This window comes from Myxocyprinus asiaticus, chromosome 46, assembly GCF_019703515.2.
Source record: "Myxocyprinus asiaticus isolate MX2 ecotype Aquarium Trade chromosome 46, UBuf_Myxa_2, whole genome shotgun sequence".
In the NCBI taxonomy this organism is placed as follows: domain Eukaryota; kingdom Metazoa; phylum Chordata; class Actinopteri; order Cypriniformes; family Catostomidae; genus Myxocyprinus; species Myxocyprinus asiaticus.
In genome coordinates this window covers 23,490,355-23,513,730 of record NC_059389.1, presented here as the reverse complement: position 1 = coordinate 23,513,730, position 23,376 = coordinate 23,490,355, and the positions used below count along the sequence as shown (strand labels likewise).

At 36.8% G+C, this 23,376-nt stretch overlaps 2 protein-coding genes across 6 annotated transcripts in view; one reads left to right on the top strand and one right to left on the bottom strand.

The window, feature by feature from the left end:
* LOC127436194 (ATP-sensitive inward rectifier potassium channel 11-like) lies at positions 1-2,164 on the top strand. The gene has a single exon (XM_051690205.1). It carries the CDS (start codon positions 389-391, stop codon positions 1,517-1,519), a length of 1,131 nt encoding a protein of 376 aa, XP_051546165.1. The 5' UTR covers positions 1-388; the 3' UTR covers positions 1,520-2,164.
* A 2,364-nt stretch (positions 2,165-4,528) lies between these two features.
* The window catches only part of LOC127436196 (MOB kinase activator 2-like), a 72,689-nt gene continuing 53,841 nt past the window's right edge, over positions 4,529-23,376 (bottom strand). For all 5 annotated transcript variants that reach the window (XM_051690210.1, XM_051690211.1, XM_051690209.1 and 2 more), the window contains 4 exons: positions 20,335-20,498; positions 19,463-19,556; positions 7,368-7,492; positions 4,529-6,060 (listed from right to left, as the gene is read on the bottom strand). In XM_051690210.1, coding sequence (XP_051546170.1) covers positions 5,789-6,060; positions 7,368-7,492; positions 19,463-19,556; positions 20,335-20,498 — 655 coding nt within the window. In that variant the 3' untranslated portion in view covers positions 4,529-5,788. The remainder of the gene's footprint in view (positions 6,061-7,367; positions 7,493-19,462; positions 19,557-20,334; positions 20,499-23,376) is intronic.

The window sequence follows — 23,376 nt, the reverse complement described above, 5'->3', positions numbered from 1 at the left end:
TAGTACTGGCTGTAAAATAGTATAGTATATACTGACTTGGCGCCCTCGTTAAATATGTTTTATTGGTAATGCAGCGCAGTTTGTAACTCAGCTTATTGAAAGTGCTCATAGCACGCATGCTTCAAGCAGTCTTTCTGACTAGACCAAAGTCACCGCTGAGGATAAGCGAGAAAATATCCGGTTGCAACTGACAGGCAGCTGCAGCCGGAGTACTAAAAGTGGCGTCTTCACACGAGACCTCATCTGAGCAACTGCGCGCGCAGCACCTGCACTGAAACGTTAGTAAAAGTGGATCGTTTAGGCGAAAAGATGACCGCACTTGCCGTGGACTTGTCATGTTAGAACTCTGTCGGTTCCCGCAGTCGTGAGACTGTAGTATGGACCAGCTATGCTGTCCAGAAAAGGACTCATTCCCGAGGATTATGTGTTGACTCGCTTGGCGGAGGATGTGTTACAGCCCAAATATAAAACAAAACAGCGGAAAGCGCGATTCGTCGCCAAGAACGGAACATGCAACGTAGCGCACACGAATATTCGCGAACAAGGACGCTTTCTACAAGACGTTTTCACCACCCTAGTAGATCTCAAATGGATTCATACTCTTTTGATATTCACTATGTCCTTCCTGTGCAGCTGGCTTTTGTTTGGCATGATCTGGTGGCTCATCGCCTTCGGGCACGGAGACTTGGACGTGAAAGGTGACGACTTTGTGCCGTGCGTGACGGACATCCACTCGTTCTCCTCCGCTTTTCTGTTCTCCATCGAAGTTCAGGTGACCATCGGCTTTGGAGGACGGATGATCACGGAGGAGTGCGTATCAGCCGTAGTTATATTAATCATTCAGAACATAGTAGGTTTGGTGAACAATGCCATCATGTTAGGATGCATCTTCATGAAAACGGCTCAAGCAAACCGGCGAGCAGAAACGCTGATCTTCAGCAAACATGCTGTTATAACTGTCCGAAACAACAAGCTGTGCTTCATGTTTCGCCTCGGAGACTTGAGGAAGAGTATGATCATAAGTGCGACCGTCCACATGCAGGTGGTGAGGAAAACCGTCTCCAACGAAGGCGAGCTGGTGCCACTAAACCAGATAGACATCCAAATGGACAACCCGGTTGGCACCAACAGCATCTTTCTGGTCTCTCCTCTTATTATCAGTCATGTTATTGATAAAAACAGCCCTCTGTATGATCTTTCTGCGGCTGATCTGCTCCATGAAGACATTGAGGTGATTGTCATACTGGAGGGGGTTGTGGAGACCACCGGTATCACCACTCAAGCGCGGACCTCTTACCTGTCCGAGGAGATCTTATGGGGGCAGAGGTTCGTGCCCACGGTGTCTGAAGAGGATGGGATGTATGCTGTGGACTATTCAAAGTTTGGAAACACGATTAAAGTGTCCACGCCGAGCTGCAGTGCGCGGATATTAGATGAGGAGGGCGGGTTGGAGAGGTTTAAAGTGCACGAGTCCACCAGCACCAGACGAATCAGAAACACAAAAAAAGAGTTAATTTAACCCACTCAGAAAAACGGTTTTGCCATTTGTTTGAGCATTTTATTGTTAAAAGTAGTATTCTCCAGTAAATGTATAATTTACCTTTATGTTTTAACGTTATATTTATTCATTATTTTAAATAAAAAAATATTAATTACATATTTTATCATATATTTTATTTGTAACAGTTATTTACGAATGGCTTTGTCAGGGGCGGTTAATATCTTTGTTTATGCTCAAATTCACTTTATTCCCGCTAGCGCCATCTTTGATTTTTAACAGGAATGACAACCAGGCTGTGAGGCTTCCATCTCTTCAATGGCATGCTCGGTATAAAGCTGTAAAAAGCTCCAAATCACATCTGATTTTCCACAACTCATGTTGTCTAGAGTTGTTTGTCTACTGAATGTTCTTGGAAAGATGTTTTTTTTTTTTCTTTTTCTTTCAATGTTTTGTCCACGGAACGATCCAAAAACACTGTAAACAGCTTTACAACCCACTGAAGAGACTGTAAGTCTATCCCTCACAGCCTCGTTGTCATTCCCATTAACAAAGATGGTGCTTCTGTGAATAAGGTCTATAGCTCACAGATACAGATGTTTCTATATACACCGATCAGCCACAACATTAAAACCACCTGCCTAATATTGTGTAGGTCCTCCTCGTGCCGCCAAAACAGTGCCAACCTGCATCTCAGAATAGCATTCTGAGATTATATTCTTCTCACCACAATTTTACAGAGCGGTTATCTGAGTTCCCGTAGACTTTGTCAGTTCAAACCAGTCTGGCCATTCTCTGTTGACCTCTCTCATCAACAAGGCATTTCTGTCCACAGAACTGCTGCTCACTGGATGTTTTTTGTTTTTGGCACCATTCTGAGTAAATTCTAGAGACTGTTGTGTGTGAAAATCCCAGGAGATCAGCAGTTACAGAAATACTCAAACCAGCCCATCTGGCACCAACAATCATGCTGTGGTCCAGATCATTGAGATCACATTTTTTCCCCATTCTGATGGTCGATGTGAACATTAACTGAAGCTCCTGACCCGTACATGCATGATTTTATGCACTGCACTGCCGCCACACGATTGGCTGTTTAGATAATCGCATGGATGATTCTTGGTGCCAGATGGGCTGGTTTGAGTATTTCTGTAACTGCTGATCTCCTGGGATTTTCACACACAACAGTCTCTAAAATTTACTCAGAATGGTGCCAAAAACAAAAAACATCCATTTGAGCGGCAGTTCTGTGGACGGAAATGCCTTGTTGTTGAGAGAGGTCAGCAGAGAATGGCCAGACTGGTTCGAACTGACAAAGTCTACGGTAACTCAGATAACCGCTCTGTACAACTGTGGTGAGAAGAATATAATCTCAGAATGCTATTCTGAGATGCGGGTTGGTGCTGTTTTGGCAGCACGAGAGGGACCTATATAATATTAGGCAGGTGGTTTTAATGTTATGGCTGATCGGTGTATATATGCCCTAGATTTTGTTATATATATAAACTGCCTATTTATTTATATTGGAGTACAGTTTTTTTTTTCGTAAGTACCATTTAAAAGGCCACATTTGTTTTAAGACTACTTATCCAGTTTTAAAGGTGCACTCAGTAACTTTTGTCTTTAATTAAGGATGTACACTGTAATAAGGTGGTATTTCTTGTTTTTATTTGATTATATTTTGCAGAGCTTGAAATATGAAGTGGCTTTTAACTTAACTAAAATACTTAAAAAAAAAAAAAAAAAACAAATCTATTTGCAGAGTTCTTAAATTCTTGCTTTCTTTTAAGTCCAAATAAATAAAAATAAAAAGGAGAAAGAAAAGCCTCTCTCGGTAAAGTCAATTATTGTGATTTCTTTATAGTAGTTACAATCTATTACAAAAAAGCAAACTTCTTGGCAAGTTGGCCGGTAATGCGTAAGTTCTTTAGGTATGCAGGGAAGTAGTATACTTCGATTCCGGACATTATTAATTACTACCATACATGTTGTCATGGGTGGCTTACAGGGCTTAACATTAACTTTTTGGCTAACCGGCCACTGTGGCTAGAGGTTATAAGTCACTAGCCACTCAGTATTTTCACTGGCCAAAATCCCTTGTCCCACAAAAAGTGATTGGTTGCAGTGTGATCATGGTATAAATATTTGGGGGGGTTGTACCCCCCCCACACGCCCCCGAATGGCTCCACATTACTGTGGTTAGGCGAATATTAGGAGCCTAAACATGTTTAGGAACTTTTAACTACAACTTTCACAGTTAATAATTCCATGGAGTACAAAATGGATAATAAAATGGAAATGTTTGGTAGATTGAACTACTTTCATTGCAAAAATACATGAAACTTTTTTTTTTTTTTTCCATTCATGGAAGAAAGTCATAAGGGTTTGGGTCAAAGGTGACTGAATGATTACAGAATAATTATTATTAATAAAAATGATGTCTTATAGATACGCACTAATCAATTTAATATGCAGAGCTCTGGCTCTATCTCTTGCCCGAAACAACGCCTCATTCTCCCCGTTGATATGCGAGTGTCAGATATGAGGAGCATTTTTACTGCTTATAAAACGCTGGGCGCGAGATGAATACAATTACCTTTGCTTCGGCTGCGGTGACCCGCTATAGTGGCTAGTAAGGGTGACGGGGCTACACGCCACAGCCGATTTCTACCCGCATTTGGCGAGTGGTAATTTCAAACGCTGGTGGCTTACCTTCTGAATATAAATGAACACACTGACGTTGGCTGGCGTCCAGTCAAATAACCTCATTAATATTCATGAGCCATGCCTTCGTCACGGAATTCGTAAATTCACTTCAGCATATTAGCACTGTAATAGAGAAACACTGCCATCTTGTGGCCATACTGAGGTAGAGCAGTGCTTAATGTTGACCCAAATGTTAAAAGTTTCAGTCCTGCAATTAATAAGCACACCAAGTTTCTAAAAAAGTAGATGTCGACACACTGACATTCTTTATTTTTACCTTCCGAAACTGTTTCAGTAATTATAAATTAAGGACGTACACTGTAATAAGGTGGCATTTCTTGTTTTTATTTGATTATATTTAGCAGAGCTTGAAATATGAAGTGGGTTTTAACTTGACTAAAATACTTAAAAGAAAGCAAGAACTGAAGAACTCTGCAGATAGATTTTTTTGTTGTTGTTGTTTTAAGTCCAAATAAATAAAATAAAAAGGAGAAAGCCTCTCTTGCTAAAGGCAATTATTGTGATTTCTTTATAGTAGTTACAATCTCTTACAACAAAAACGCTAACTTAATTTGAAGTTTCTGCACGTGTGGGCTGCCACAGTATTAATGACCTCTGATAAGTTAGACAAGAAAAAAAAGTGAAATAAAAAAATAAGGGTTGCGAGATTGGAGGATGTGCTCTCTCATCAGTGCAACACAGCAAGTCAACTGCCATGCAACTATTATTTTTCTCCACCTGCAGAATCTCTGAGCGAGCAGACATGCACATATCACTAATGTCCTTGTCAAGACACCTCCAGACCATCAGCCAATCCATCATACCCTTGTTTAAGATGATACATTTTTGAACCTTTGAAAATCTCGCTGTAAACCTGAATTTGCCTTTGTGTGACAATCTCTAAACTTCTCTCAGAAACTCAGAACCAGACCATGTCGTATGGAGACATAACCTTAATTTGACTAAAGCATGTTTACAAATGGTGCTAAAAGAGGTAAAGAAAAAAAAATAGTTTGGTTGAAATTTGAAAAATAAAAAAATAAAAATAATGAAAGAAAGAGAGACTTTAAACCAGTTGTGTACAGGCAAGTCAAAGCTGCACAGTCAGTCTGTATTAGACTTCACTCCCTCCACAAGAGGGAGCCAGAGGTCAATGATAATTTTCTAAACATTGTTGCATATTAAAAGACAAAACCTTAACTATATATCTAAGGCACAGATGAGAGCAGAGCAAGAGAGAGATACAATTCCCTAAAACAAAGTAAAAACAAACAACCTCCAACAGCGCATGTGCAAAAATAATGAAATAAAAGCAAAATAAAATACAAGTTGTTCCTATACAAATGACAAGGTAGACAGACTGTTTTTGTCCTGGAGGAAACATTCAGACCATTCTGTGCTGGTACAACAGAGTTACAGTCTTCCAGTCCCTTTTCCCACCTTTTGACTGGATCTTTTAAAGATTGTGAAAAAAAAAAAAAGTTAAGGAGAGGCCCGTTCAAGGCCTCTGGCCCAGACAGGAGCCTTCGCAGTTTATGTTGTCTTCCTCCCCTTCTTTGTTCCAAGAGTTCTGGTGCGGGCGTTTCATCTCTCGGTCACATGATTGTGAGGAAGGGGGGGCAGGGGGGTGCACAGCACCTCTGATAGGTCGTCCATGATGCAGGTCTCTTTAGGGTCGACCAGGTTGAATTCTCTGACGAAGACGATGAAATGTGCGTAAAGTGAGTTCAAGTGTCCCTGTAGCTCCAGAGCCACTGTCTCTTTAAAGTGCGCCCAGTAGATGTGCGCCAGCACGTGAAAAAGATACCGGTACACCTTCTTCACCAGAGACTCGAATGAATTTGGAAATGGTTTGCCTGAAATGAAATGAAGATATTTATCATCTGTTTATTATTATTCATTTCATTTATGGTTTGTTAATGTCATTAAACCATTTTATAGATTTTTTTAAATCAAATTAAATGTAAATATTTTTTACAAAATGAATTATTAAAGTAAATGTTTTATTAGATGTCAGATTATTAATATTATATTGTTTGTTCATTTTATGTATTCGTTTAACTGATTTTAACTCAAATTAAATTAAGAAATTAAAAGAAAATGTTTAAAAAATAATTAAAAATAAAATGATAAAAATTACTTAAACTAAATGAAAATAAATATGTTTAAATGTCCGATGGTTAATATAATACTGTTTGTTCATTTTATGTATTCATTTACTTGATTTTTAAACCAATTAAATTAAGAAATTAAAAGAAAATGATTAAAAAAATTATTTAAAATAAATTACAATAAATATGTTTGAATGTCCAATGATTAATATAATTTAGTTTCCTTTATTCATTTATTGATTTTTTTTCCCCAATCTAAACAAATTCAAGGAAATTAAAAAGTAAATAATTACATATATATATATTAAAAAAATGTTGATGATTGTAATATTGTTTGTTCATTTCATTTATTCGTTTTGTTGATTTTTTTTAATAAAGATACATTTAAATAAATAAAAAGTAAATATTACTTAAAAAAATTATTAAAAATAAACTTTTATAAATTAAATGTAATTTAAAGAAATTGAAAGTAAATAATAAAAAATAATTAAAAAGGTATTCAAATAAATATGTTATATTAAATTTACGATGATTATTAACATTATCTAATAATGGTTTTATAACCATATATTACAATGGTTCGTAGAAAATATCAAAGGTCTTTTTCTATAATCCAAGCATGCTGTTAAACTAAATTAATGATCACATATTCCTTTTAACATATTAAACAGATTTCTAATAATAATTTGTATTCTTTTTTTAATCATTTAATTTTTATTTATTTCATCTGATTAAAAAAAAAAAGTGTGAAATATTATATATATTTCAGTTTAATTAAATTTCAGATAATATAGTAATAACAGTTATTTTTCAAGTTTTTCTAATCATAGATTTTCTAAGCTCTTCCTATGACCACATTCTGACATTTAAAGGGAGAAAAGTAACATTCAATTATTCAACTAATTCATATTCAACTTCAAAATCTAATTATATTCATAGAGCTCATTCCATATGCACACTAGAGGTCGACAATGACGAAAGGAAGTTTACTTTGAAATTTAATTTCTTGTTATTCACCACTGTGACGTCCAGAGTGCAGTGTTCATACGCACCATATTTTGTGGGAAAGATGTCTTCATCCGTCACTAATTTCTGCACGAAACTCATAACGAAATCGACATACTGAGGTGCTGTGCACTTTGTCTTTTTCCCCCTTTCGTCATACCAGTAGTATATTCTGTAAAAAGAAGACAAACAACAAAAGTTTATTATGACTGTGAGCTTACAAACTTCATGAATCCACACTTTTCCAATAACCATGTCTGGATGACAAAATAAACTATAAAAAAAATAAAAATAGAAAAAGCTGGAATGTAGCTATTACCACCTATTGAAGGAGGCTTGCTGACCGGGTTTTGAGGGGTAAAGTGGGTTCGAGGGGCTGTAGACATTACAAATCTCTTGGAATGCAGACTGTCCGCATAACTGCCCTTGCAGCACAGACCCACTGACTGCGAACAAATGCTGATGCATTCAGATGTGGACGCTTGGTGGATGAGTACGATCAAACGTATAAGAAACGGTGAAATAAAGACGGCTCAACTCAAATAGCCACTGAAGCCAAGTACAATTAGCATGTAAACATGGATACTTTCTGCCTAAGAATGGTGAAGATAGATGGTGGGCCGCTCAGTACCAGCAAGTGTCTCAATATTCTCAAATAACATCAAATTATATAGTCAAGCTATAGATTATAAGAGTGGATTTCAAGTCTACACGGTGACAGTTTATTTGACAGGTTAAGAATCTACCAAAAACACAATGCTAAAGCATTAGTGCATGATTTGTGGAAGACAAATGCACAAGTAAAGAATCTACACATTCAGTCAAAAGTTGTAAACCTTTCGCTTTAAAAGATCAATGCTTAAATGCTTAAAATTAGCTTTGCAGACAAAAGTAAACTGTGCCTAAAATGTAATTTTTTTTTTTTTTTTTTTAGACCGGATTTTGAAGGCAGCAACAAAAAAACAATTTAACATTAAACATTGTATGTCACTGTCCCTCCCTTTTCGCTAAAGCTTTTATTCAGCAATTGATCAGTCACTTGAAAAACCAGCAGTGATGGAAAATGAGGGTTTGTTTTGATGCGCACACCCATGGTATGCATTTGGGTGAGTGCATACTTGTTTGCATTGTGTGTCAGTAATTCTTGTCATTTAAAGTTTGGCTTGAACAGCAGTAGATCTGGTTTTACAGGGTCAGTGTGTAAAGGAGTCTTTAGCGATTCACACCCAAGCCTCGCTCTGACCAAACAGGACAAACAAGTTTAGCGAAGATTATAAAAGTCAACATCGTGACTGTGGGAATGTAGAGTTAGAGGCGCATTTTTGCTTTTGATTTGTATATGCCGATTCTTCAGTTAGGCGAGAAATGAAACTTCTTCAAATGTTTCATCGATTGTAAAAAAAAAAAAATAAATAAAAAATAATATATATATATACACACACACATACACACACAGTACTGTGCAAAAGTCACATAAGATGTTTCACAAAAGCATTTGTCTTAAGATGGTTATTTATAGGGCTGCCCCCAACTAAAGATTTTCCTAGTCGACTAGTAATCGTTAATTTAAGCCATTAGTCGACTAGTCGCACGTTTATATTATTAATTTAATTACTTATATTGGGGGGCATCAGAAAATGGTGTGAGTTCCAGGGCTGTGAAAGAATGTTATAAGTAACATTGCTAACACTGTTCTACATTACAGAGAAATACGAAACCGTAATAATGAGCCTTTAAAATATACATTTTACAAGCGCACGCACGAAGCGAGCCACAGTGACATCGGCAAAAGCGGTAATGATTCTGAATGTGTTGGAAAAACCCTGTCTGAACATTTTGTTAATTTATAGAGAGAAATGAACATAAGGGTTGTACCGACAGACGATGATCTTGGGGATCGACGATGGTCAGAGTGATCGCCAATAGCTGATGCCTTTGACCATGTCAAGATGATATTTGGCTCGTTTTCCCATTAATGTATAAAGTTATTATTATTATGATGCTATTACTACTATCTAATTAATATTACAAATAATTTGCCCATAGACACACAGACATGCGCTTGAAGAAACACACTTTATTATATTATTAAGAACAGATGACAGAAAAGCGTCTATGCGCATGTATGAGGCGCTGATACGGAGGCGTGAAGTCTCGTGGAACATGCGCATGTAAAAGGTTCTCACTCTTTCTTTGTTTCTGCCTTCTGAATTTTTTTTTGCAAGAACAGTATCGTCTGAGTGCTGCAAATGTCCTCAGACATCTCCACTCAGGAGGTGTTTTGAGTTCAGTTCGCTTTATTTCCAGAGAGCAGTTCATTGTGACCACAACTCTGCAGGGTCACTTTATATATAGCTGTACATCTGTGATTAAAACATAAAATAATACAAAAACACGTTCACCTCGAACCATGATTTATATTTCAGTGATTATTATCATCATAATGATTATTTTTACATTTATATTTGTTTTTATGACTTAATTTGTGTAAGTAATTTTCCACCTGCATGTTTGGACAGATACTTGCCTGACAATAAATGAAAAGGTGGTTACTTATATATATATATTATTCTTTTATCACTTCATTATTTTATTTGCAATTTCATTTCGTTTGGAGTGCAGTTTGAATTTAGAAATGTATTTGATTTAAGTTTTTATATAGTCACCGATCCCTCAGCCCAGGGGTTGCCGATGTAATTGGATATTTGGAGATATTATATTATATATATATATATATATATATATATATATATATATATATATATATATATATATATATATATATATATATCTATCGTGAAGGAGGGAACAAAACAAATGTATTCACACACATGATGTATTTTCGCGGACAACGAAATACCTGTCCGGTACAGAATGAACAGATGAAGTAGGTTCTTTGCCAGAGAGATGTTGACAACTGTTGTAAAGCCATCTTTCAAAAAGTTAAACAACACACATTTTAATTGCACTTAATTTTTTTCCAGTTTCATTTGAATTTTTAGTTAAAATAAATAAAAAATAAAGTTCAAAGTTTGAAATCAATGTGTCTTGCTTTATTGTGTAGGCTTAACCCTAACCCTGCTTAATGAAAATGACCCCATAGTACCACCTAGCGTCCTACCAGCGGTAATACCAGTGTTCATCGGTTTCCTGTGGAGTTTTATTTTTATTTTTTATTTTTTTTTCTGCGACCAACCGACCAATCAAAACTTGGTTGACCAAGACTCTTCTCATCGACTAACGTTTGGTCGACTATCAGGGGGCTGCCCTAGTTATTTATATCTTTAGTTTTAGTGTGTCAGTAGGAAATATAGATTGGGAGTCTAAATATAATTAGACTCCCAAACATTACTTTTGCAAATACAAAAGATTAGAATAGAAGAACAAGGAGCCCTGCAACAGATGTCACAGCCCCCACAAAGCCCCCCACTGAACATCGTGGTAGTCTGAGATTACATAAAGAGACAGAAGCAATTGAGACAGCCTAAATAGATAGAAGAACTGTGGTGAATTCTCCAAGATGCTTGGAACATCCTATCTGCCAACAAGCAAGAAAAACTGTGTCCAGGTGTACCTAGGAGAATTGGTGCTTTTTTAAAGGCAAAGGTGGTCACACCGAATATTGATTTAGCTTTTTAATGTTTACTGGACTTTGTATGACATTAACTGATAAATGAAAACTATTTATGTCATTATTTTTGAAGACATCCTCACTATGCAACATTTTTCACAAGTGCTTAAAACGTTTGCACAGTACTGAATATATATATATATATATATATACACACACACACACACACACGGCCAAAAGTTTGGAATAATGTACAGATTTTGTTCTTATGGAAAGAAATTGGTACTTCTATTCACCAAAGTGGCATTCAACTGATCACAAAGTATAGTCAGGACATTAATAATGTGAAAAATTACTATTACAATTTGAAAAAAATGTTCAGAACTTCTTAAACTACTTCAAAGAGTTCTCATCAAATAATCCTCCACGTGCAGCAATGACAGCTTTGCAGATTCTTGGCATTCTAGCTGTCAGTTTGTCTAGATACTCAGGTGACATTTCACCCCACACTTCCTGCAGCACTTGCCATAGATGTGGCTGTCTTGTCGGGCACTTCTCACGCACCTTATAGTCTAGCTGATCCCACAAAAGCTCAATGGGGTTAAGATACATAACACTCTTTTCCTATTGTCTGGTGTCCAATGTCTGTGTTTCTTTGCCCACTCTAACCTTTTTTTTTTTTGTTTTTCTGTTTCAAAAGTGGCTTTTTCTTTGCAATTCTTCCCATAAGTCCTGCACCCGAGTCTTCTCTTTACTGTTGTACATGAAACTGGTGTTGAGCGGGTAGAATTCAATGAAGCTGTCAGCTGAGGACACGTGAGGCGTCTATTTCTCAAACTAGAGACTCTGATGTACTTATCCTCTTGTTTAGTTGTACATCTGGCCTTCAGCATCTCTTTCTGTCCTTGTTAGAGCCAGTTGTCCTTTGTCTTTGAAGACTGTAGTGTACACTTTTGTATGAAATCTTCAGTTTTTTGCAAATTTCAAGCATTGTATAGCCTTTTTATGTAAAATCTTTACATTATTCCAAACTTTTGGCCACCAGTGTATGTGTGTGTGTGTGTGTGTGTGTGTGTGTGTGTGTGTGTGTGTGTGTGTATGTATATATATACAGGTGCATCTCAATAAATTAGAATGTCGTGGAAAAGTTCATTTATTTCAGTAATTCAACTCAAATTGTGAAACTCGTGTATTAAATAAATTCAATGCACACAGACTGAAGTAGTTTAAGTCTTTGGTTCTTTTAATTGTGATGGTTTTGGCTCACATTTAACAAAAACCCACCAATTCACTATCTCAAAAAATTAGAATATGGTGACATGCCAATCAGCTAATCAACTCAAAACACCTACAAAGGTTTCCTGAGCCTTCAAAATGGTCTCTCAGTTTGGTTCACTAGGCTACACAATCATGGGGAAGACTGCTGATCTGACAGTTGTCCAGAAGAAAATCATTGACACCCTTCACAAGGAGGGTAAGCCACAAACATTCATTGCCAAAGAAGCTGGCTGTTCACAGAGTGCTGTTAACAGAAAGTTGAGTGGAAGGAAAAAGTGTGGAAGAAAAAGATGCACAACCAACCGAGAGAACCGCAGCCTTATGAGGATTGTCAAGCAAAATTGATTCAAGAATTTGGGTGAACTTCACAAGGAATGGACTGAGGCTGGGGTCAAGGCATCAAGAGCCACCACACACAGACGTGTCAAGGAATTTGGCTACAGTTGTCGTATTCCTCTTGTTAAGCCACTCCTGAACCACAGACAACGTCAGAGGCGTCTTACCTGGGCTAAGGAGAAGAAGAACTGGACTACTGCCCAGTGGTCCAAAGTCCTCTTTTCAGATGAGAGCAAGTTTTGTATTTCATTTGGAAACCAAGGTCCTAGAGTCTGGAGGAAGGGTGGAGAAGCTCATAGCCCAAGTTGCTTGAAGTCCAGTGTTAAGTTTCCACAGTCTGTGATGATTTGGGGTGCAGTGTCATCTGCTGGTGTTGGTCCATTGTGTTTTTTGAAAACCAAAGTCACTGCACCCGTTTACCAAGAAATTTTGGAGCACTTCATGCTTCCTTCTGCTGACCAGCCTTTTAAAGATGCTGATTTCATTTTCCAGCAGGATTTGGCACCTGCCCACACTGCCAAAAGCACCAAAAGTTGGTTAAATGACCATGGTGTTGGTGTGCTTGACTGGCCAGCAAACTCACCAGACCTGAACCCCATAGAGAATCTATGGGGTATTGTCAAGAGGAAAATGAGAAACAAGAGACCAAAAAATGCAGATGAGCTGAAGGCCACTGTCAAAGAAACCTGGGCTTCCATACCACCTCAGCAGTGCCACAAACTGATCACCTCCATGCCACGCCGAATTGAGGCAGTAATTAAAGCAAAAGGAGCCCCTACCAAGTATTGAGTACATATACAGTAAATGAACATACTTTCCAGAAGGCCAACAATTCACTAAAAATGTTTTTTTTATTGGTCTTATGATGTATTCTAATTTTTTGAGATAGTGAATTGGTGGGTTTTTGTTAAATATGAGCCAAAATCATCACAATTAAAAGAACCAAAGACATAAACTACTTCAGTCTGTGTGCACTGAATTTATTTAATACACAAGTTTCACAATTTGAGTTGAATTACTGAAATAAATGAACTTTTCCACGACATTCTAATTTATTGAGATGCACCTGTATATATATATATATATTATTGCTGTTGAAGTTAATGCGTTAATAATGCGGAACACAGACGATTGCCTCGCACCGCGACTGCTACCGGGTCCTTGAATAATGCATAACATGCCAGTAAAGGCAGCCGGTGGAGTTTCTGGTGCCCCCAAGGGAGTTGGTGCCCTATGCAGACTGCGTAATATGCATATAGGCGGTACTGATTACCGGCTAACGGAAACCCTGTTGCTGTCTCCAGGGTTCTGTCACAGTGTCTCTGTTTGATAGTGCACTAGCCAATGCAGAAGTTGGAGACATTGCTGGAGCCCTGCAGGTTATCTACACTGTCATTAACCCATTTAATCCCACCATTTACAATTGTGACCAGGGTCTAAAATGAGTTTTTTGCATTAGTGGTGCAACTAGTCACATGACCAGAGCTATTTAATTCCACTGTGCTCCTGGAAAGATTATGTCAGTCAAAACTCCATAAGAAGAAGCTAATAAATCCTGCCGTAATACATAATTTGAATTACGATTAATCACAATTAACTACTAAAATTGTGCGATTAATCGCAATTAAATATTTTAATCGTTTGACAGCCCTAATATACATAATTTCAGCTTTTATTCCTTTTATCACATGCCCAGTGGGTCAGAAGTTTACATGCACGTTGTTAGTATTTGGTAGCATTGCCTTTAAATTGTTTAACTTGGGTCAAACGTTTTGGGTAGACTTTCACAGGTTTCTCACAGTAAGTTGCTGGAATTTTGTCCCATTCCTCCAGACAGAACTGGTGTAACTGAGTCAGGTTTGTAGGCCTCTTTGCTCGCACATGCTTTTTCAGTTCTGCCAACAAATTTTCTATCGGACTGAGGTCAGAGCTTTGTGATGGCCACTACAATACCTTGACTTTGTTGTCCTTAAGCCATTTTGCCACAACTTTGGAGGTATGCTTGGGGTCATTGTCCATTTGGAAGACCCATTTTTGACCGAGCTTTAACTTCCTGGCGGATGTCTTGAGATGATGCTTCAATATATCCACATAATTTTCCTTCCTCATGATGCCATCTATTTTGTGAAATGCACCAGTCCCTCCTGCAGCAAAGTACCCCCACAACATGATGCTGCCACCCCCATGCTTCACGGTTGGGATGGTGTTCTTTGGCCTCACCCTTTTTCCTCCAAACATAACAATGGACATTAAAGCCAAACAGCTCAATATTTGTTTCATTAGACCAGAGGACATTTCTCCAAAAAGTAAGATCTTTGTCCCCATATGCACTTGCAAACTATAGTCTGGCTTTTTTATGGCAGTTTTGGAGCAGTGGCTTCTGGTGCTTTTACTTGCATACTGTTGTTTGTACAGATGAACATGGTAGCTTCAAGCATTTGGAAATTGCTCCCAATGATGAACCAGACTTGTGGTTTTTTCTGAGGTCTTGGCTGATTTCTTTTGATTTTCCCATGATGTCAAGCAAAGAGGCACTGAGTTTGAAGGTAGGCCTTAACATACATCCACAGGTACACCTCCTATCAGAAGGTAATTGGCTAATTGTCTAAAGACTTGACATCATTTTCTGGAATTTTCTAAGCTGCTTAAAGGCCCAGTTAACTTAGTGTATGTACATTTCTGACCCACTGGAATTGTGATATAGTCAATTAAAAGTGAAACAATCTGTCTGTAAACAATTGTTGGAAAAATTACTCATGTCATGCACAAAGTAGATGTCCTAAATGACTTGCCAAAACTATAGTTTTCTAATATTAAATCTGTGGAGTGGTTATATTTTTTATGACTTCAACCTAAGTGTATGTAAACTTCTGATTTCAACTGTATGTGTATGTATATGTATATATATGTCCAGGGAAAAATAACTGATATGGCCTTGCTCAACCTTAAAGTGGATTTTTGGCATAATGTGTTATGGTGTGGATATTGTGAGATAGTAATGACAATGTACACTTTTTGGAGAAAACGTTGGGCAAGTCTTGGACTTGCTAACACAAGTTATCTATTAGGGGTGGGTAAAAATATTTGATTTCCCGATGCATTGCAGTCTTCATTTGAACGATGTCGATATAGATTCTTAAATCCCAAGATCGATCTTTTACTCAATGCGCAACCCTCAATGAGAGGAAAAACTATTATCGTTTCTATTTTAAAACTTGAATTTTATTATAGTTTTTTTTTAATTGGTTTGGTGCAATTTTCACAAGCAAGTGGTACATTTTCACTCTTAGTACTAATTTCACAACAGATCATCAAAAATACACTTCAAACATTTTTGCATATTTTCAATTGTGTTAGTACAAAACACAAAATCACAAATTATCCTTTTCACTACACATAATATGTGTTTCATCTATATCAACTATTCATTCACCGTAATTGCCTTTCATTATCTTATCAATATCAAACTTTTGATTTGCATCTCTTATTCAGTTTAATACATTTGTCTATCATTTAATTCAACTGATCTTAATGTTTAATCAATGAATCATTTATTATGTCCATAGATTTTCAACTGGTCTGATTGTTGTCTGATAATTTGTAAGTTACAAATTTCTGTAAGAGCTTTCAGTCAAGAAAGACCAATTATAATAACCCCAAATATTACTAATTACTTTCACCCGATGATCACAATTAGATACCATATAAGTAGAACTGTGTGTGAGAATTTGCAATGTTCAAACATGGAGCAGGATAGACTTGTAGAGAGAGGAAACCTGCATCAAAGAGGTGGTGGTGGTGTTCCTCAACAAAGAGGTGGCCATGGGCCTAGACAAAGAGGTGGCGGTGCTCCTCAACAAAGAGGTGGTCTTCAGAGAAATGTAGGCACAGTTTCAGGCACATCCTTGGTTCATGACCCTCTACCTTCCCCCATGTATGATCGCCAACCCCACGAGCATGTCACCCTTCAAGCTATGGATGAAGCTTTCAATGATATAACTGCAGAGCAATGTCAAGCCTGGATTCGTCATGCCAGAAGGTTTTTCCCACGGTGCCTGAACAATGAGGACATTCACTGCGATGTTGATGAAAATTTATGGCCAAATGTTGAAGACCGGCTTGATGTTAATTAATATTTTGTGTATTTCAGATCTCCATTTACAGTTTTTTTTTTTTTTTTTTTTTTACAATGCAACCACAGTATTGTTGTAAAAACTGTAAACTACTTTTGACGTGTTCTTTGATCATGTTGTATAAACATGTTTTTTTTGGGGGGGTTTTTTTATGGCTTTTGTCAGTTTGTTTGAACGTAAGTGTAACATCCATTGTGATGGCTGTGTATACAGTTTTACAGTAAAGTAACATTCATTCAGCACCGAGGGTGATTTGAAACCTGTAACTTGTATTGTTTGCTACTGAATGAAGATCTTACTGTCGTTTTTTGGTGATTAAACCAAATGTTCTCATTACATATCACGATGATCTTGTGTTTTGAAAGAATGAAAGCATGAGATCAGGTTTTGAAAGAATGACTAGCAGTGTTACAAGTGTGATCAGTTTAAAGTTTTGTACTAAGAGTTTTGAAAATGTACCACTTGCTTGTGAAAATTGCACCAAACCAATTAAAAAAGAAAAACTTTTTAAAGCATTTTATTTTTTTAACTCTTCTTAAGAAACAGAAAAGTTCCCCAAACTAAAGAATCACACCTAAACGGAAATGGCAGTTAAACATTATTTTAACTAGTAAGTTCAATTTATTTAAAAATAGACTAAAAAGTGGTCAAAATGGTTGCTAGGAAAAATGTTTAGCCGCATATCATACAAAACAGAAAAACACAAAGCAGTGAAAACTATTCCAATTGCTTTCATAGAACTGGTCATGAGACTAAAGCTGCAAGGTACATGAGAAACTACACTGGTGTAACAAGTAATGCTATAATTGACCTGTTTTCAATGACTTTAAGTCCAGGCCCCTGATCTTCTCAAACACAAAAACAGTAAAAGTATTTAATTACATGCTTTTAAGGCCATTTAATTGGTTACGCCTCACAAAAACGTACAAAACCTCAAATTCTGAGAATGGTTCCCTTGTATTCTCTCATTCAAAACACATCTGAAAGCCAAACAAGGACTTGCTTCAGTAAAATGTGTGTCAGCTTCATTCCAGTCATGTGTTAACCTGATTCAGTCCCACAGACCCAGATTTCTGCAAAGCTTTAGTGCTGATCTGGGATCTGGCCTTAAACTGGAAAATATTTTCAAAATGAGAAGTATTTGATTCAAGAATTAGAGTTCGTACAGCTTTTCAGAGTGAAATTCAAGCACTTTTCAAGCATTTCAAGGTACCTTAATCATCATTTTCAAGCACCTCGAAGCTTTAAATATGATGCAATTCTAAATGTTAACTGACAAAAATGCAATCATAAAAAAGTAGACAAGCAAACTCATGCATTAACACACAGATACAGTCGGAAACACTGGTTATCTATAGGCCTTGAATTACCATGGGGGAAAACTATCCTGGTTACTGTAGTTACTTATTCATTCACATGTGGAAAATGAAAAGAAATATCACATAGATTTGGCTATTTTTAAAGAAAGTTTGTGTGAGTGTTTTATTTATTTTTTCACTTCAAATAAAGGCGAAAATTCTACAGCTGATATTTGGTCCCCAGCTATTTGAATAAAGGCTAAAAGTAGACTGCTTTGAAAAATACGAGCTATTCAGTGACAAGATATGAGAAGCATGTGGAATCTCACCTGTAAACATGCACATCTGCAGCAGAAATACATTTAGTGTGATGGGATTGTTTCCCCATACACAATTATACAATTATCAGACTGATTTGAAGAATATTATGTTATTATGAATATTATGAGTGATTTCATCTGTTCTGACAGCTAAAATATGAAAAGGATAAATGTATACACACATTCAACAAGGCCTTAGAATATGTAACACTGCTTATCAAACAGGGTTTCTGTAAGTTCAAAATAATCAAGTCATGTTCATGGAAGAATAATATTCATCATAAATATACATTTGTTTTTATCATATTAAAATTGGTAAATGTACCAACATATCAATACATAGCCGATGAATAAACAACATTTACCTAAAAATTATTTAATGTAAAATGTCATGCAGGGACGTCTGTGATCAAATTTAATAAGCAAACTGTAATAAGATATTACTGTAATGTAATGTTAAATGATTATTATTCAATATGTTAATTTTGTTGTGGTACAAAATAATATTTCTGTCATAATTTCATTACATTCACACAGCATTGGTCCTAAACCTTTTTTAACAGTAAACTGAAGACATTTGTATTTCTTGCTTAGTATTTTTTTTTTTTTTTTTTTTTACATGTCTTTCATTTACAATGTGGTAAAATACCACCACCTCCTCTTCTGGCCCCAGTGTCATTATTACAAGAATGTTTTGAATTACATGAAAATAAAGTGATGTCGTAGCACTTTGCGTTAAAGCATGTTATAAGAAAAATGCACCGGTTAACAAATCGCACTGGGCCATATCGCAATTTCAATTTTATTTTGATTAATTCAGCCCTAGATTTAACATATTTAATTTATCACAAACGTTGACTTTCTGCCCTACTTAAGTATTCTTACGATACACTTACTGTATTATTGATTGTAAATAATTCCAAAGTAGATTCAAGTTTTAATGAAACCTTTGTCTCATCTCATACCTTCAGAATGGCTCAGTGCTGATAAATGCAAACATCCATTGGTAGCCACAGTCAAGCTTATTTCAAACCTTGAAAAACTAACTGAGAAAATCAAGCATTTTCACAAATTTAAAGACTCTGCACGAAACCTGAGAGTACTTCTTGTAAAAAATGAAGTTCTGATTCTTGCCCCAGGACAAGCCTGGAAGGACATCAAGACGGAAAGACACACGAGAGAAAGTGAAAAGGAAATATAACTTACGTATTACAGGCTGTCATGGCTTGACAAGTATCCCCAGTGCAAAACTCTGAGATTGTGCTATACTGCAGGTTTATGAGATTGAAGAAGGTTGTTGCTGCAAAGGACCAAAAAAAAAAAAAAGGTGTTATGAGGTGACATTTGCAATATTGTTACAAGTCTTTCAAGAAGTAAAAATAGTTTTTACATTTATTAACTGCAACTTCACATAATGATTTAATCACATTAAGGGCATAATGTTGATATCCACAAAAAATCTCACCCCTCCTTTATTTTAAAGCTGAAGTATGTAATTTGTTCTTTGTTAAAATACTTTCTTCCATCACAGCTTAATTTTTTCGAAAACTGTAAACACTATCTCTGCTGCGCTAAGAAAATTGCTCTGTTTGTTTAGAATGGCCGGCTTAGACCCGCCCCAACAACATTACTCAACCAATGCCGTTAGTTGGGGGCGGGACTATCTCTTTGTTTGACCTACAGCAGACCAGAAACAGCATATTCAGAAAGCTGTTTTGAAAAAAAAGTTTCTTTTTGCAATTCTGTTTGGTGGCACTAGTGACGCAGAAATTACATACTTCAGCTTTAAAAAAAGTTAGCAACCACCATTTGCTAACAAATATTGTTATTCAGCTCTCAATTATTTCTCTGAAACATCTTTTTTCCCAGAAAAATTAAATTGTTACCGTTTTTCACAGTTTTTACTATTTTAAGTACTACTGCTTTGTACTAAAAACTGTTTCGTGTACAATGGACTGATACTGATTTCCAAATGCCTGACTGACAGGAGGTTATTTTTTTAAGGCTGACAAAGGCTCTAAGCCTCAAAGTAAAGCGCAAACACTCATAATGGCTTTAATGTTTGGTTAAGAACTCACTGTTGCTGGCGAGCCATTCGTTGAGGTCTATCTCTTTGGTGGGGAGCACCACCAACTCCTTGAGGTCAAAGTCCACAACCCGAACTTTTGTGTACTCTGGCTCCAAGTAGTGCTTCTTCTCTTCCACAGGCACTTTCTTTCCATTGGGCTTCGTTTTGGATTTCCTGCAAGACAGGAGACAGAGGGGATACATTAAGATAAGATGGTTAGAATGAAACGAAGACCATACTTAAGGGTAGTGTGTACCTATGGCACCATTAGTGGCACCAAAACAAAGTCGCAAAAATTACGATAGTTTCCAAAAAGATTTTTCAAACAATACCGCTGACTACAATTGTTCAGACAAATGGGTAGTCTTGCCCCAAACTCAAACTGTAAATAGTTGGTAACACTCAATCTTCAAAAAGTCTCACAAGATTCACTTTCAAACCATTCACACTGTATATTTTGAGTCCCACAGCAACCCTACATTTATCCCCAACCTTTACCCTAAACTTTGTAACAGCAAATGTGATTTTCCCATTGGTTAAGCCAATGTTGCTATGTCATACTGCTTAAACAAACAGAGCAACATTTTGAAAGCACCATGGTTTAAACTATTCAGGAAGTTAACCTGTCAATAGCTTACTAAGGGCCATTCACACCGATTGCATTCTTGCATTAAAAAAGATAGACCCGGCGCAACGAATGTAACAATGCAGGTGTCTCGAGAAACGGCTTTTTAAACACGCAGCACTCGTGCACGAGATGCTGAAAAAAAAAAAACAAAGACGTCCATCATGCTCATGTTTACATTGAAAGAAAAAAACAGCACATGTGGATGCAGAAACGCAAAGTACTTAAACATTGAAAAAATGACATCACTTTTAGAGCTGTTGTTATACATGGTTTCTCAAGAAACTTTAAAAACTTTCAAAGACTGAGAGAATAGGTCCTAAACTGGAATGAAATCTCTACTAATTTGGAGTAACCCACATTTCTCGTCGGTTTAAAATGGGTGTCAAAACAGACTTGTCTTTCCTGTGCTAGTTTTAACATGTAAATGCCAGAATTGTACAGTCGTGACAGCTCCTGCAGCTGGCTGGTACAAAGGTTACAGGGGGCATTAAACAGCTAATAACAAGAGTACAGGCAAAGAAAGGTTGTTAAGAATTTACATGCTTGCCTAGCACTCTCTTTGCTTCTTGGGTTTATATCAGTGGGCGGCAACCTATGGCACGCATGCCAATGCTGGAAAAAAATGGCACCTGGTTTATATTAACCAAATGTTTATGTTTAAGTGACAGAGCAGTAGAACAAATTAGGCACTTCAACAAAGGATTCATCTATACAGCTTGCTTACTTGTACTCATTTCTTTCTTACAGCCATAAAACCGGGTTGTTTTCCTTCAGAAAAGGAATTTGAACCACACTCTCTGAATTTATTGCTCATCCACCAACTTGATTTCCTGTTCAACTCACTTAACACTGTAAACACCTCATTCCCAACCTCAAGTGTCTGACCATCTTCACAGTTTCCGCTTCTTCACACACAATAGTCTACCAAAGGACCAGGAAGAAAACCTAGCTGATTTCAGACTCCAAAGTCCATAAACACCTTTTAAATTGAAGCCAACACAAAAGAATGATTGACGAGATTGGCCGGATTCGCGCTGCATTGAATTGCTTCTGAGTGGGAAAGTTTGTATCGCCCACCTAAGGTCTTAAGTTTAATGAAGTCAAAGGTTTACTAAGGGTTAATTATGGAGCATGGTTAGATGAAACATCACTAGAGTTTGGGAAGACTACTAAACTTCAACTTTATTCAGAAGTCATTCTGTTTTACCATGCAGAATTAGTAATCTGTGTAAAACAGGAAACAGACAAAAATAAATTACAGTGGGAATTCACACTATGAAGCAATTCACAGCCAGGTTAATTTTTATAGAGGTCATAGATACTGAAAGAAAAACTGAATCCAAAATATGAAGGAAATAACGACATAAAAAAATGAGGATCCTCTTTGAGGATCTTGCTTGGTCCTCTTACAATGGCAAATTGTCCACAAATGCCATAACAAACCACCTTATTTTTAAAATAGGAACAATGGCAGTCTGATTTTTGTTGTCGATTTGTATGTGTTTTTTTACGTGTATTTAAACAAACCCCTAACTCCAAGTATTACAATTTGCCGTATTAAACTTGTTCTGCACTAAGGACATAAATGATACCTCAAATTGTACTTTTTTCGCTGTTACGTTACTCAGCAACTGGATCTACAGGGTTCTCACCCTTTGTGATATCTTGAAATCAATTTTAAAAAATAATTTTGATTCAGAACGATTTGTGAACCATTTGACGAAATAACAGAAGAACATCTCTCTCACATCTCTATGGCTTGCAAGCAAGTTCTACTCTACACAAACTCAACCAAGACCAATATTGTGCTGATGAAGCATAGTGTAACTAGAAAAATGTATATTCACTTGAGAAATTTCCATGAATTTTAAGTAGGGATGCTCTGATCAGCATTTTTACAGCAAATACCGATCACTGATATTTTTGTGTGATATCTGATCGGCCGATACCGATCCTGATCATAAAAGTTTTTAGCAGCAGCATAACTGGTTCACTGTTAACTGAATGGACTCATGCATGACATGTAGCCTAAAAGTATTCAAATGATCTTAGTAATGAGCTCCACTTAGTTTAAACATAAACGTTATGAAGCTTGCAGAATGGCCGACCACTGCTGTCTAAGACTCCCAATGTTTGAGGCTTCCTCTGTGTGTAAAGTGTTCCAATTACATTTACATCCAGTGACTTTACAGCAATTTACAAGTCGGGAATACAACACAAGCGATTCATATTAAAGAGCATAAACAAACATCGTAAAATGAAGCTAGGGAGACAGTTCTTTGCTCATTTCTTTTTCTCAGTTTAAGCGCCATCCACAGGGTAACGAAGCATCGTTCTAAACTGATAAATCAAGTTTGTTGTCTTGCATCATTCGACCAGTATTCCCCACGCACAGTGATGATGAAGTCATAAATGAGCCGCACG